This window comes from Pelodiscus sinensis, chromosome 6 (genome assembly GCF_052426305.1).
Source record: "Pelodiscus sinensis isolate ZL-2025 chromosome 6, ASM5242630v1, whole genome shotgun sequence".
Lineage (NCBI taxonomy): Eukaryota > Metazoa > Chordata > Testudines > Trionychidae > Pelodiscus > Pelodiscus sinensis.
Genome location: NC_143057.1, coordinates 81,688,618 through 81,705,567, shown reverse-complemented (window position 1 = coordinate 81,705,567; position 16,950 = coordinate 81,688,618). Strand labels below are relative to the sequence as shown.

At 39.9% G+C, this 16,950-nt stretch overlaps 1 protein-coding gene across 2 annotated transcripts in view; it reads left to right on the top strand.

Annotated features, from left to right (window-relative positions):
- CKMT2 (creatine kinase, mitochondrial 2) overlaps positions 1–15,389 on the top strand; it is a 46,389-nt gene extending 31,000 nt beyond the window's left edge. For both annotated transcript variants that reach the window (XM_075932209.2, XM_075932210.2), the window contains 5 exons: positions 3,357–3,442; positions 7,098–7,221; positions 9,813–9,947; positions 11,768–11,893; positions 15,141–15,389. In XM_075932209.2, the coding sequence (XP_075788324.1) occupies positions 3,357–3,442; positions 7,098–7,221; positions 9,813–9,947; positions 11,768–11,893; positions 15,141–15,260 (591 nt within the window). In that variant the 3' untranslated portion in view covers positions 15,261–15,389. The remainder of the gene's footprint in view (positions 1–3,356; positions 3,443–7,097; positions 7,222–9,812; positions 9,948–11,767; positions 11,894–15,140) is intronic.
- The last annotated feature ends 1,561 nt before the right edge of the window (positions 15,390–16,950 follow it).

The following is a 16,950-nucleotide window of genomic DNA, read 5'->3' as shown; positions in this document are numbered from 1 at the left end:
CATTAGGAAAGAGAAAGGGAAAACACAACAGAAGCAGAGGTGTGATTGTGTTCTGGTCTAATGGAAATGCAGTTTCATCATTCATGTAATGTGTATGATCAAGAAATGACTGTATTAAGGCCCCGCTCCTGCAATGTAACATGAACAGATGGATCCCTGTATATTCCTGGGTTCACTTTTAGTTCAGTGGAGAAAAGAGTAAAGCTTATTGTCCTGTCTACATTATTTTATTTATACTGGACATCCTTCCCCGCCTCCCACCCCTAGCCCCGCATCAGACCGTAGATAAGTCATTTAAAAATAACAAATAGACACAATGGTCATTGAGGCTCTGAGAGCTAAATGCACTCTCTTGTTCATAACTTTCCAGCACAAATGTGAATAATCATTTGCTTATTTGCTTATAAAATGGGGAGGGGGGACAGTTCACGGAGTAGAATCAGTTGAATGAGATTAGGTCTTTCAGCCTGATAAATCACAAAGGGTACGTCTACACTGCACATCTATGTTGGGATACCAGAGGTATCCCAAATAGCTACCCTATGTCTACACAAGCCGACCATTATTTTGAAATATTTTTTGAAATAACGGGCGTGCTATTTACCATCCCAGTAAACCTCGTTTGCACAAGGGATAAGGGATGGCTTGAAATAGCTTATTTTTAAATTTGGCACATCTACACAGCACCAAATTTCAAAATAATTCACTATTTCGAAATAGTTTTGAAATAAGATACGCAATTTTCCTAGCACAAATTACTTATCTTATTTTGATTTTAGAGTGCTGTGTAGATGTACCCAAACTGCCTAATGCTATGGGTATTCAAGCAGAAATAGAATCGTCCTTTGAGAAAAAGAATGAGTTGGTGGTACCGAAAGGTATCAAGCTACACACTATTTTAATTTCTCCCATGATATCCTACTCAGAAGAAATTTCTAAAACTATATGCACAAGATACCTTATTTGCAGGGTTAGCACTAGACATTTTGCTGCCCTTCAGTCCCAATCTGAAATTTCTCTGTACATTGTGGTTTGCAGTAATGTAAATTAACAGTGCTGGTTAGGGCTCGGCTAGAGTACTGTGTCCAATTTTGGTCACCAATGCATACAGGGCTGGATACCCAATAGGCAGACTAAGCACATGCTTAGGGCACCAGCGAAGCAGGGGCACACACAAAAAAAATAAAAAAAAGAGAGAGAGATTTTACGGTATCGTTTTTATTTTGACTTACATATGAGGGGGCAACCATAATCTTTTCAGTGTTTAGGGCCTCTAAAGGTCTAATCTGGCCCTGAATGCATAGAAGGAATATGGAGAATGGGAAGGATCCAGAGGTGAGCAACAAAGATGATCAAAGGCTGAAGGTGCTGTGTATGTTTAGTTTGGAAAGGGGGTGGTAATGGGTGGGCGAGAGGACATGATAGCAGCCTTCAGATACTTGAAAGGCTGCCATTAAAATAAAAGATGGAGAAAAGTTGTTTGCTTTTGTTAGAGGGCAGGACAGTAGGCAATGGGTTCATACTCCTACATAGCAGACTGGGATTAAATCTCAGAAAAAGCTTTCTAACTGTAAGAACCATAGGACAATGGAACAGTCTGCTTTGGGAAGTTGTAGAAACTGGATGGCCATCTGTCTTGGATGGTTAGCAAATTGTGTGGCCAGCAACAGATATTTTTTGTGGCCATGACATCTGCCAAAGCATGGATGAAGATTGGAGGGAAGCAGGAAAAGTATCAGTGCCTCTTTGCAGCACCCCCACCTTGCAGTGCCCAGCCATTGCTCCTGAATAGCTCTTATTCAGGTCAGACAGATACACCACACTGGTTTTTGCTCTGATGGCACCAGCAATGATTGGTGCCCTGGATGTTGCCTCTGGAGACACATTGGGACTGGTATGTGTGGTGCCACAAGTAGCTCTTGTCAGTGAAGACAGCTATAGAGTTTGGTCATCATCTGACATCTTGGCAGGAGGTTACACTAGATGACTCTTGCGGTTCTATGATTCTAACTTCCTGTGGGATGTCCTTCCTACTTCTTGTGGTAGTACCTACCGTACATTCTGAGGAGACTGAACGCACATTTAACAGTAGGGGCCATTGACTGGCTTGTTGGAAGAAGGTGTGTGCTCTTTTAAGGGCTAGCTAAGGAGTGACCTGCTGCAGATTAGATCAGCTTGCAGAAGCTACCTTCCCCCCACACACACATCCCCTGCAGGAGATCCGAAGGGGCAGAGGGACAATGTAGGCCCATTCTGGTGCAGGAAAAGCCCTCTTTTACCTGGACCAGGCACAGCAGCACCAATCATGGAAGTGAGAAATACTAGGTTTTGTCAAGATCCACTATAGGCATTGTGCTAGTCACTCCTTTCTCAGGAGCCTGGGATGGAATTTTTCTCTCTCTGCTAGATTGGCCAAGGCAAAGCGGGTTTTTTTCACTTTCCCTCAATGGGCTTGGGGGTGCTTAGTTGGGTGAACATGAAACAGAAGTTAGGCTATGATGTTGCAACTCATCATGTAAATGTGGGACAGGTACTCTGTAAGTAAGGGGTAGTGATCAGATAAAATAGACTGATAAGGATTTAATGGAGATATTCATTAAAGGAGAGCCAGCTGGGGCTTCATGCTTCCTATGATTGGTAAAGGAGGGAGCCAACTTCCTTCCCCATATTACAGCCCACCTTACCCCTCATTTGATGAGATCCCGGCAGCAGGTTGAATGGGATCCTCATCACATCTAATCTTTTCCATCTTTGTGTAAATTTTTTCCATCCATGTGCAGAATAATTCTATGTGTACCGAGGCATGTGTGAATGTGCACCACAAGTAGAAACAAAAATCTAACTGTGGCAGCATTTGAATTTCTCCTGAGCTTACAGGGAACACCAGTGGGGAGTAGGATGGATAAAGTGGAGGGCTGATATATTGACATTATTATATGTTGAAATTATTATGAAACTAGCTGTATGGTGCATTTTTATCTGCCAGATACTCCCAGACATTTAAGAAAAATGTTGTAGTCTAATTAAACCATAGCCATTGTCTCCTGTCCTTCTTTCAGCATAGCTGGACAATTCTCCCTTATCACACCCAGCCAAACATTAGCAGCAGTGAGAAATGGTAGCAACCAAGCCTCCATCCCCAGAAACACACATGAGCAAAGTGCTTTCAATCTGCATCCAAGAAACTTCAGCTTTATGCAACTATTATATTACAGTGATATTCTTCGCAGTGATGAATGTACAGAATCACATTACTTCCCTGAATTCAGTTTGTTCTCTCTCTCTCTCTCTCTCTCTCTCTCTCTCTCTCTCTCTCTCTCTCCCCCCCCCCCCCCCCCTCATATTTTGGCTTTCAGGACCACTTCCTCTTTGATAAGCCAGTGTCTCCTTTGCTAACATGTGCTGGGATGGCACGTGACTGGCCTGATGCCAGAGGAATCTGGTATGGCATGTGAAGTGTGGAAGTTCGTATCGTGTGCAAGTGATTTTATTACAGCTCTCTCCTTGCTTGTTCTGAGACTGCAGCTGTCTTCTGACTGCATGCTTAGCTAATTTATTAAAATATTTTCTTTATTAATTTTTCAAGAAACTATAGAAATTGATAAAAATATAATGAACAAGCCATTCCATTAATCCAACAATCATCATTATCAGCAACAATGCAAGGAAATGCAAATAAGATTGTTGTTTTAGTCCTGTAATTTCTGTTTTCATTATAAATAACTAGGGGGCTGTGCCCCCTGCTCACTGCACTCGCCCTCTATGGGGGTAGGCAGGCCCGGCTCTCCCCACAGCCATTGAGGATGGAGTGCCACACCAGCCCTGGCTTCTCACATTCCTTTCCCCAGACACTGGGGAGTGGAGCCCAGGCCTCTGTCCTCTCCTCCCTCCCCCAGCAGCCAGCCTGGGCCTCTTGACTCCCCCCACACTCAGCCCAGGCCTCTTGCTACCCCTACACCCTCAGCCTGTCACCCCCACTCCTCCCCCACAGCCAGCCTGGGCCTTTTGGCCCCCCTCCAGCCTGCGGAGATGGGCCGGGGCAGTGCAGATTGCGTTCAGCAGGGAGGAAGAAGGGAGGAGGCTGGGTGGCTGAGTGGGAAGGGGCTGCGGGTCACAGAGTGAGGTGATGATGTCACTCTGTTGTCCCGCAGGAAAAGGTTTTTTTTACATATATATAGAGAAAATTCAGCACAAGAAAGGGCCAGACAATTGCCATAAAATCAGTGGATCTGAGTGTAGTCTAAAAAGCAAGACTGAGCGATTGCAAGTCAATAGTATGTCACACTGACATTGCATCTTTTCTCATTTTATAGATGATGCAAAGTTATGTTTTTATCAGAGCAGCTATTAAGAATTCTTTCATATTCAAAATAAATTGAAGTAGGATTAGATTTCTATGTTATATCATTACACGTTTTACTACTTAATGAACACACCAATGCCCATAATTCTTGGGCTTTGTTGGAAGATGTAATACATGAGCTATAAGGCAAATCTTTCCATATACTGATCCACTGCAAAAGTTTTTGTAAATTTTTGCACAGATTAGATGATATTTGACACCATCTCCAGCATTTACTATGAGTAGACCAACTAACTTCAGACAGACTGGGGAAGTTGGTCTAAAGCCCATCTGATTTGCATGCGAGTCTTCAATTTCTGTGGGTTCTGGATCAGGCTCTTACTATTCAACAGATTTTACTAAAAAAATCATATAGATAATGAATTGGTGCATGGATTTTATGAATGGAATAGAACATGTGCAAATAATGCATGTAGCCCCAATGCATCACTTAAATAAACCAGATTTGTGTTTGCACATGAAAAATAATTTATATTGCATGTGAAATATACCTTGCTGTAACTGGAAAATGACACTATAAGCCAAAATGATGAAACTTGGTCTCTTAGGGTACGTCAACGGAGCCATGTAGATTTATTTGTTCAGCAAAGGGAAATGAAGCCGCGATTTAAATAATCGCGGCTTCATTTAAATTTATATGGCTGCCGTGCTGAGCCGACAAACAGCTGATAAGCTGTTTGTTGGCTCAGCGCGCTAGTCTGGACGCTCCCCTGCTGACATGAAAACCCTTTATCGACCTCCCCGGTAAACCTCATCCTACGAGGCATAACGGGGAGGTCGTTAAAGGACTTTCAGGTTGGCACGGGAGCATCCAGACGAGCGCGCTGAGCCGACAAACAACTGATCAGCTGTTTCTCGGCGGCAGCCATGTAAATTTAAATTAAGCAGCGATTATTTAAATCGTGGCTTCATTTCCCTTTGCCGATCAGCCTAATCTACATGGCTCCATCAATGGAGCCATGTAGTTTAGACACACACTTATAGTATCACAATTTGTAGATACAAATAATTGTAGGCAAAATTATGTGTTAGGATAATTTAGCTGAGAGATGAAATCTTGGCCCCAGTGAAGTCAATGGCAAAACTCTCATTGACTTCAGTGGTGTCAGGATTTCACTTAGGTGAGATTTTCAAAAGTACTCAACGTTGGCTTTTCTGCTCTCCTTATGGTCAACAATACAACTCCCACTCGATTCAGTGGGAGCTGAGTTAGATCAGAACCAATCCCTTTTGAAAATCCCATTCTGAATGCCAGATTGTGATGGCTAAACAGGTACTTGGCTGAATGCCAGATTGTGATGGCTAAACTTAAGTAAGTTTAATTTCACCCATGATTAATGACTTGCAATTATTTGCATCAGGAAATTTCAAGTACAAAAAAGGAGGCCCATCTAAAGCCGGACTGAAAGTCAAGCCCTCTCTGAGCTTTAAATCATACACCTACTGTGCTTTTCTTCTAGGCTGCATATAGATTGGCATGATTTTCTGGAAATGCTTTTAATGGAAAAGTTTTTCATTAAAAGCATTTTTGGAACAAAGCGACTAGATTGGCACGGATGCTTTTCCGCAAAAGCACTTTTTCAGAAAAGCGTCCGTGCCAATCTAGACGTGCTTTTCCGCAAAAAAAGCCCCGATCGCCATTTTTGCGATCAGGGCTTTTTTGCGGAAAACAAATCTGAGCTGTCTACACTGGCCCTTTTGCACAAAAGCGACTTTTGCCTGAATTGGAGCAGAATAGTATTTCCGCAAGAAGCACTGATTTCAGACAGTAGGAAGTCAGTGCTTTTGCGGAAATTCAAGTGGCCAGTGTAGACAGCTGGCAAGTTTTTCTGGAAAAGCGGCTGATTTTCCAGAAAAACTGAGCAGTCTAGACACAGCCCTAACGTATTATTCTTACTGTTTGTATAAACAAGTCTGTATAAACAAGTCTCGGCCTATTGGTCATGATTTATCTGATTCAGGAAGACTAATCCAAAGCCAGAGAAAATGGAGAAAAGCAAACAAAAGTAATCCCAGTTCCTACTTGTCACTTTAAAAGCATGGCCATGACTAATCAGTTTGAAGCAAAAATGGTTGCCTTGTCTCCAAGCTCTTTATCTTGAAAGACAAATCAGCATCTTTAATTAATGCATGGTCTTGAAGCAACATTTAGCTGCCTTCTCCCAACATATAATTTGATTTATGTGCCAGTCCTATATTACCAAGTGATAGAAAAGGAACTAGGATTTGATTTAGACAAGAATACAGTTAAATTGGGACAGGTTGCCAGGCCCCAGGCAGACAGTAAACATTAGATTTTCTCACTTGCTCTAAAATCAGCAAATAATTTTCCCAATGACTGAAGATGCAGAACTCTGCTTCTGCAGCTCCTAGTTCCCCTAGCTGTGTGTTCCTCCTGATCTGTTCTTGTTAGAAGACAAAGTGTACTTTCTAGTGCAGCATCAATACAATATCAATGCAATTAGCAAAGAGTACTGTTGTCATTGTGACCTAAGGAACCTGAAGAATTATGTTACTGTTGGCTAGGGGAATGAAATAGACAAAGGCCTTGATATGTCTTATTTGCAACCCTGTCACTCTAATATTATCTTGCAGTACTTGTCTTGTGCTCAATCATGAATGATTAAGAGGTAGGAAAGGAAGGAACTGAAATTAAAGTGAGAATGATGAGAATTATTTCTGAAGCCTTATCCCATTTTTTTTAAAAACACCATTTTCCCCCCCTCTCAAATAGGCATAACCATGACAAAACATTTCTTATCTGGATTAATGAAGAAGACCATACCAGAGTGATTTCCATGGAAAAAAGTGGTAATATGAAAAGGGTGTTTGAAAGATTTTGCCGTGGTTTAAAAGAGGTAACAACTCAGCCAGTTTGAATTAATTTTTATTATTCTTGTTTGTTAGCAAGTAGCATCACCACTCCTTCATATGGTTAAAACTGAATTCCTTTTCATTATTTTTAGCAACAAAATGGAAATCTCGATACAAATTATACCCTAGTTGAAAAGCAACAGTAACAAGAAAGTAAAGACACAGCATTGTCACATTGTTAGCTAAAATGCTGGGACCATCACACCCAAACTGTGCCAGAAGTTTTAAAAAGTCAAAAACCAACTGAAAATTTTCAGACTCTTTTTCTAATTGCAATGGCAATAGTTATTTATAAACAAATATGCATCGTCTTGGAGTGTTTCCGCCCAATCTGTAGCACTGTGCCTGAAAATGAAATTTATTATTAGAAAAGAGCAACTGATTCCATTCATTTGATGAGAGAAATACATAAAGAAGAACAAACAGCCAAAATAGTGAAAAATAGATTAGATTTTAAAAATTATTTTAAATTCTGATAAAAGGAAAGATAATATGTGTTGGTTTACAATTACAAATAAAAATAAATGATTTTTAAATCAGAAAAGTCTTTTTAACTTCAAAAGTTACAACCATAGGCACTGGTCTAAGGCTTCATCCATCTATTTAGGCGTTTTTATTTCAAATACATATAAATATGAAGAAAAAATATCTACATTACAATATTGTGAAGGCTATAACACAAGGCAAGCCAGCTAAGACTGAATCTGGTCACTGATGTAGCCCATTCTTACTGCCTGAGCAGCACAAAGCAATGACAGTCTAGGAATTTAACTACTAAAACACATATCAACAGGAGACCAATATATTGACTACTTTTTTGTTTGGGCTCCCACCCGTGGGCCACACGTTGAGCCCCGTCTAAACCCAAACTGCACCACGGGCCACAAACAAACGGGCCACGGGCCACATGTTGAGTAGCACTGCTCTAAGGGTATGTCTAGACAATTGTGCTAGTTTGGGATACTTCTGCATCTTTCAAAATATAACAGGCTCACTATTCTGACGTCCCTGTAAAGGTCGTTGCACAAGGATTAAGAGATGTTTTGGAATAGCAGTTTATTTCAAAATTTGGTGCTGTGTAGACAGCACAAAATTACAAAATAATCTATTTCGAAATTTACTTGGAGTAAGCAATGCAATTTGTGTAGCTCATTTCAAGTTGAGGGTGCAGTGTAGATGCACCTTTGTTGGAACTCCTAAAGTCAGTGGTTACTAATCTGTCATTTAACACGGGTATGAATGTTTTGTAACTCTGACACATGGCATATGACTGGAGCCAGGAAATCAAGTCACATCTCTTACCAGCAGTCCTGGTGTTATCACAGACTCCCTATGTGACTTTTTGGGGAAGTCCTTTTACTATTCTGTATGTCAGTAAACTCATCTACAAAACAGGGATACTTATCTTCCAAGGGGTTAGTGAACCTTGAATAATTAATGCGCCTGATTCTCCTCTCACATCTGATTTACACTGGAACTGCACTGATTCAATGGAATTACCCATGATTTGCATTAGTATTAGCAGTATTGTCCCACTGACTCAAGGATTCAACATTCAAGTGTCAGGCCATGAAAATCATGATTTTTTAAAAACTAATAAATTTGGGGTCCTTTCCTTTGCTCGCTGGTGCTTACAACTCACAAAAGCTAGAAACTTACTTTGATTTCAAATGAAAGTTAAGCTACCTGACTGCATCACTTAGGCTTTAAGAAAAATATCAAACATCACAAGAACCGCAATAAAATCAGATGAAATAACAACACTGTGTATGTGATAGGAAAATGTTTAAAAGTTCACTGAGGATATTAGATGAAAGGTACTGGATACATGAAAAAATGTATATCTCAATCATAGGTTCATTTACGGCCCTCCTTACCCATATACAGAAAATGCAGCTGCATAGGGTATTCGAAAATTTGGGCCACCACAGGATCTTAATGTCTATCCACCTCTTCGTGGCACTATTCTGTAGTTCTGCTTCCTCCCGAGGGGATCTAATTAAATTAAAAGTGAAAAAGCCTGGCAGACCTATTAGCAGAACACTTAACCTGTGAAAGAGCCATTCCAGTGGTAATAAAGCCATTTACCAAGCATTTGCTGACCCCCCCCCCAAGTATATACTTTCCGTTTCTGAATTTTGTTGAAGAGGACCTTAGTTTAAAATTTTCTTTAAAAATATTTCATTAGCATGTTGCTGAAGATTATAAAAACCACATCTCTAAAATATTGCCCCCCCCCCCCCAGCTGCCATTTTGGCATAGGGGCACCAGTTTAATAATGTTACATAGGGCCCCAAAGTCCTAAGGCTGTCCTTGGGTTCATTTACACATAACTGTATGTGTTTTATATACCTAATAGGCCAAATTCTGCCCTACTTACACCTGTTTAACTCCATTGGAGAAGAATCCATAAGTGGATTTTTGTGGGCATAACTAAGAGCATAAATTGGAAAATATAGGTTTAATATTCAAATTCATGAAAGGCAGTAAGTATTTCAGCAACATTGTCACAAGATGAGACATTTGCATGCAGCAGTTTTCCTTTTATTTTATTTTATTTTTTTTAAACTTGCAGGTTGAAAAGTTAATTAAAGAACGGGGCTGGGAGTTCATGTGGAATGAACGCTTAGGATATGTTCTGACCTGTCCTTCCAACCTGGGAACAGGATTACGTGCAGGGGTCCATGTTAAACTTCCAAAACTCAGCAAGGTATGTAAGCCATTAAAAGGGCTGTGATGTAAATCAGCTCTTTATCTAACTGAGAAAGGAACAAATGAAAAAGGACAGTTCATGGTGTTGATGAATTATTAGTGTAACTATGGGGCCCCAGGGATATTCTGTGACGAATTATGCATATGTAACCCATCAAATTAATGTATTTGTTATGTGAATGAAACTTTTCACCCACCAGCCAATCAGGCAGCCAATATACCTAAGGCATAGCAAAATATTAGAGCTGTCAATTGACATGCGTTAGCACCTGAGATTAACGCAATCCAGGATTAAATTTTTTAACGTGTTAATCACAGGCGTTAATGCTGTGCTGCCCCCTTTGAAATGCCACTGCAGTACTTCAAAGGGGCAGTGCAACAGGGAGCCCAGGATTAGCTGGGCAGTCCCCAGCTGACCCTGGACTCCACTGCCCCTTTGAAACGTGCAGAGGAAGTGTTTCAAAGGGCCAGCCACCTCACAGCTGAGTCAGGGATCAGCTGTGGGGTGGCTGCCCCTTAAAAACTCTGCTTCTGCATGTCCCCAGTTGACCCTGGGTTCTGGGGAACTGCTGTGCAGAGTCTGGGATCAGTTAGGGAGTCCCCAGCTGACCCCGGGCTCCACTGCCCCTTTGAAACATGGAGAGGTGGCATTTTAAAAGGGCAGCCTGGAGCCTGGGGTCAGCTGGGGACTCCCCAGCTGATTCTGGGCTCAGTGCAGCAGTGGAACCTGGGGTCAGCTGGGGATATCCTAGAAAATATCCATCCCTACCAGTCTTTCTGAAGAAACTATTGAAGTAACTGATAACAGTATTAGCAGTAATCAATACAGTATTTAATACCAGTATATCTAAAAAGTGTGGAAATACAAAAATTGGGGCTGTCAAGCAATTCAAAAAATACAATTTATTAACATTTTTAAAAATGGTTTTTACCTTATTAAAAATATTGATTTAAATTACAGCACAGAATATAAAGTATATAGTGCTCACTTTATATTTATTTTTATTGCAAATATTTGCACCATAACAAAACAAAAGTAATATTTTTTCCATTCCCCCATTGCAAGTACTGTAGCAGGATCTCTTTATCATGAAAGCTGACCTTACATCTGTAGACTTGTGTACAAAAAACTGCATTGAGAAATAAAACAATGTAAAACTTAGAGTAGTGGTCTCCAAACTTTTTATGCCCAAGATCACTTTCTAAATTCAAGGGCAACTCAAGGCCCCACCCCTTACCCAAAACTCTATCCACTCCATCCTTCCTTCCCCCCTCACCGGCATTGCTTGCTGTCCCCCACTCTGACTTACTTTTACCAGGCTGGGGCAAGGTTTGGGGTTCAGGACAGAGAGCGGGGGATAGGAGGGGTATGGATGCTGGCTCTGGGAGGGGACTCAAAGTGCAGGAATGGGCATGGGGTGCTGTCTATAGAGAAGGGTTGCGGCTTGTGGTGTGGCCTCCTGCTGGGTAGCACTTACCATACGTATGTATATAACTGGTAACAAAAACTCCAATGTTTATAAGTTTCAAGATAGACATTGTACTATAGCACTTGAATGAGGAGAATGAAAAATACTATTTTTACAGTGCAAATATTTGTAATAAAAATAATATAAAACACTATACATTTGATATTCTGTTTTGTAATTGAAGTCAATATATTTGAGAATGTAGAAAAATATCCACAAATATTTAATATATTTAAATTGGGATTCTATTGTTTAACAGTGTCATTAAACTGTGATTAATTTTTTGAGTTAATTGTGTGAGTTAACCTTGATTAATCAACAGTCCTAACAAAAGTGACTCTTGTGCTAGGATCCCAGATTTTCAAAGATTCTGGAGAATCTCAGGCTGCAGAAACGTGGCACTGGTGGTGTGGACACAGCAGCTGTGGCAGATGTGTATGATATCTCCAACCTAGACCGCATGGGTCGATCAGAGGTAATAATGTTTTTCTAGTTTTAAAATCAATGAGGCAGATTATGCAAATGGTCATCATCTCATGGATGTCAACTAATTTCAGTGGAGCAGTTGACTTCAGTGGAGCTATTGTAAGCCACACACTGACGCTACATCTACACTACGAGCCTCTTCTGCAAGAGAAAAATGCAAGTGAAGCACTAATTTGCATATGTCACTCTCTCATTCGCATTTCCTCCTCAGATCCCTTTTGTGCAAAAGGCTTTTGCGCAAAAAAGCGCTGTGTAGATGGCTCCTTTTTGCGCAAAAAACCCCTTTTCTTCCCTAGAACACAGGGTTTGGTAAAACTCTCCTCAAAGAAAGAATGGCTCTTGTGCAAATGGGGTTTTTGCACAAAAAGAAGCCGTCTACACAGTGCTTTTTTGCACAAAAGCATCTTCCGCAAAAGGGATCCCAGGAGGAAATGCAAATGAGATCACGGCATATGCAAATGAGTGCTCCATTTGCATTTCCTCTTGCGGAAGAGGCTCATAGCAACAGACAAGAACAAGATACCTTTACAGAATTGGCTAGGTGCTAGTTGTCTTTAGCTCAGAGGGTAGAGTCTCCTATACTAAGCTTCAGAGATTACAGGTTCAAATCCACCTGTGGAAGTTACATTCTGACCATTTACATCAGCTTGGATTCACAGAAAGTAAAGTTTCTCACATGTATTTGCATCACTTTGTCAATCAAAATACAAAAGATCTAAGTATAGAAGAATACAAAATACTGTATATATTAGGGATGTAAAATCCAATTTAATTAGTTAACTGATTAAACCTTAAGTTTAACTGGTTAACCAATTTAATGGGGATAGGCCCACTGTGGATGAAGGTTGCTCTGTCTGGGATCCACTGGTTAATGATTAACATCCCTATATATATATATATGTTTAAACAAGTGGAAAAACAATGAGAGATGTTGTATTATTTGAGAAACAGTATGTCATCATGACCTATGCAACATTTTGCAATATTTGATGTGTGCTTTTTGCGAAGTTATTAATGTTTATATTGTATTGTTCATTTGCATAATTTAAAAAAATAAGGATTAAGCCTATAATTCCTTATTCATGTGAACATTTCTTCTGGTCAGTGAGGCTGTTTGAGAGTAAGGACTAATCCTGTAAGGATTTGAAAGATGAAGCTTATAGGGCACACCTATTTCTGTTCTGAAAATCTTTCAATCTAAATAAGACAAGACAAATACTCTCAAAGATAGAAATATTTTATTATAGAATATATATTTTCAGTACATAATAAAATAGATTTCATTATGTGATAAACCTGTTTGCAGAACTAAATTATATCCCTAGTGGCACAATGTAAAGTTGTTTGGAGTTTTGTTTGTTTCAGTTACTGGTCAGTGCAAACTTAACACAAAATTCTTTTCATCCTGGCAGCTGCAAAATCAGACTGCTGATTTCCCAAAGCAGCTGGTCTGTATAGACAATAAAACAAACTGCTAAGCCACTGAAATGCATTATAGTAAAAAACAAATCCCTTCAAAATCCATTATTGTCCCAATAAAGCAGCATTGGAATTTAGTCTGGGTAACTAGTTATATAGTTTGCTATCTGGCTTTAGTAAGGTTGTTAATGTACCATTTCATGCAGATTTAAAAAAACAAACAAACCATAACAGTGAGGGTATGTCTACACTACCACCCTAGTTCGAACTAGGGTGGTAATGTAGGCAACCGGAGTTGCAAATGAAGCCCGGGATTTGAATTTCCCGGGCTTCATTTGCATCTCGCTGGACGCCGCCATTTTTAAATGTCCACTAGTGCATTTGTCCGAGGAGTAATGGTAGTTTGGAATAGGAAGCCTAGTCCGAACTACCTAGTCCGTGCCGCGTGTAGCCGCGCGGCACAGAGTCCGCACTAGAGGATATTTAAAAATGGCGGCGCCCGGCGAGATGCAAATGAAGCCTGGGAAATTCAAATCCAGGGCTTCATTTGCAACTCCGGTTGCTTACATTACCACCCTAGTTCGAACTAGGGTGGTAGTGTCGACATACCCTTATATAGTTTGCTATCTGCTCTACAGTTAACATCACCAGGGGACCTAGAACACAAGGTTTGATAAAACTCTCCTCTCTCAGCAGCACCTTGTCTATTCTTTTTCATTCTTCAGTACAGTAGTTTTTTAAAAGATTACATAAATGCATTTGTCTATTTCTGTATGGAATTGAAGTATCTGCTGTTGCTTTTGGGTAAGACACTGGGTCTCACTTACACCAGTGTCACTTGGGAGTAATTTTCACTAAATTCAATGGCATTATACCTAGTGTAAAGTCAATATGAGTTTAGAAGCAGGCCTATAGAAATGTGGATTAAAGGCTTGATATTACAGTTACTATAAAGGCAAAACTCTCCTTTGAATCAATGGGAGCTTTTTTGTGCATAAGAGCAGTTGGTCACGTGTTGTGTTAGCATCCAACAAGCCCTTGGCAATTGCAAGACTCCATTCTGAAAATATGGTGTGAAAGGATAACTCTAAAGTAGACTGAATAGTCCTATCCTAACAGCTGATAAGAAGTGTGAAACACTCCTTCTCATTCAGAGTTTGAAAGATATTTCATTCGTACACCCATAAGAGCCCAGCAGCAGATACTTTGCTCACTTTAATATTTGATGACACTGAAAGAATAGTCTAATGATTTTGTAAATCCATTACTTCTACAGTCTATCCTTTATTTTTAGTTTATCTTAATTTTTGTTTTTATGAGGTTGAGTGGAGGTGACAACTCATACAAAAGACTCCTGTAGAATTTGATAGGGATGAAACCAACAAATCTGTATAAAGGGCCCCGTGAAAACCTGTAATATATAACAGAAAATAATAGCTTTCTCATAAGTTTTCTGATTCATCCTTTAACATTCTATAGAAGGGATATACTTCTTTATTACTTTCCACAGTCTGGATCAAAAAGTCTATGGATGGGCTATCATTTTCTATTGAATTAGAGAGTGGCAAAAGGTGCATCACCCTAGCAAAAGTAGATGGATAGAGGCATTAAAACTTTGAAAGATATGTCTTCTGGGTAATGGTCTAAGTATGCTGGGAAGTATGTAACCAATGTTCTACCAAAACAGACATCCTCACATATGGTAGCTGTGGCTCTACTTAGCATCAGATAAGTTTGGAGTTACTAGTTCTGTTGGCAGGACTCTCCTCATTTTACAACGTAACCTAAATTATTGGTTTTTTTTCCCCCTGTATAAGGTGGAGCTTGTCCAGATTGTCATTGATGGGGTCAATTATCTGATTGACTGTGAGAAGAAGCTGGAAAAAGGTCAAGATATTAAGGTGCCACCCCCTTTGCCCCAGTTTGGAAAGAAGTGAGCTTGTTACAGATGATTAATAACTGATGTGAAGTATGTCAGTTTTTCTGACAAAAAAATGGTTTCTGTATATCTTAGTGTGTAAATAAGATTCTGACAACTTCTGAAATAAAACATTACCTGATGCCTTATCGAGTGTCTGTTTTTTTAATAGCTGGTTGGGTTGGCAAAGAATTAGCATTCAGAAAATGACTCTGTGTAATATAATAATGATCAATAAGTGGATTTTAATTATATAAAAATGTTCGTTATTTTCTAACATTGCCATCCAAGTCTTGTGAATAAGGGAGAAGTGGTGGAAGTCATATGCCTAGGCTTTAATAAGGCATTTGATACGGTTTCACATGATTTTATCAATAAACTAGGCAAATACAACATAGATGTGGCTACTATAAGGTGGGTGCATAACTGGCTGGATAATGGTTCTCAGAGAGTAGTTATTACTGGATTACAATCATGCTGGAAGGGCATGAAGAGTGGGGTTCTGCAGTGGTCTGTTTTGGGACTGGTTCTATTCAATATCTTCATCAACAATTTAGATATTGGCATAGAGAGTACACTTATTAAGTTTGCAGATACTGAGCTGGGAGGGGTTGCAACTGCTTTGGGGGACAGGGTCAGAATTCAAAGTGAACTGGACAAATAGGATGAAGTTTAATAAGGATAAATACAAAGTACTCCACTTTGGAAGGAACAATCCATTTCACACATACAGAATGGGAAGTGACTATCTACGAAGGAGAACTGCTGAAAGAGATCTAGGGGGTCAAAGTGGAACACAAGCTAAATATGCGTCAACAGCGTGATACTGTTGCAAAACAAGCAAACGTGATTCTGGGATGTATTAACAGGAGTGTTGTGAGCAAGACATGAGAAGTCATTCTTCTGCTCTACTCTGCTCTCATTTGGAGTATTGTGTCCAGTTCTGGACACCACAATTCAAGAAAGATGTGGAAAAATTGGAGAGGGTCCAGAGAAGAGCAATAAGAATGATTAAACTATCTAGAGAACATGAGCTTTGAAGGAAGAGTGAAAGAATTGGGCTTGTTTAGTTTGGAAAGGAGAAGACTGAGAGGGACATGATAGCAGTTTTCAGGTATCTATAAGGGTGTCACAAGAAGGAGGGAGAACAATTGTTCTTGTTGGCCTCTGAGGATAGGACGAGAAGCAATGGGCTTAAACAGCAGCAAGGAAGGTTTAGGTTGGACATTAGGAAAAGCTAACCGTCAAGGTGGTTAAACATGAATAAATTATTCAGTGAAGTCATGGACTCTCCATCTCTGGAGATATTTAAGAGCAGGTTAGATAGACATCTATCAGGGATGTTCCAGATGGTGCTTGGTCTGGCTATGAGGGCAGAGGATTAGACTCGATGATCTCTCAAGGTCCTTTCCAGTTCTAGTATTCTATGATTCTAAGTATCCTATGATTTTATATAATTTAGTGTATGCAATATCTTTTCTACTAGCTCTATTTAATATTATGCACTAACAGGGGAAAGTCATGGAACTCCTTCAGCATGAAATAAACAGACTAGAAAGTTCATCAGAAATGAAAGAGATGTTATATAGATTTTGGATGCTCTCATGGTGTTCTTCCATTACTGTAAACTTCTTCCCCACCACCACTCCCTGCAATTCATATGTAAACAGAGCTTCCATTATTTTGATTCCATAATGCTTTATTTATAT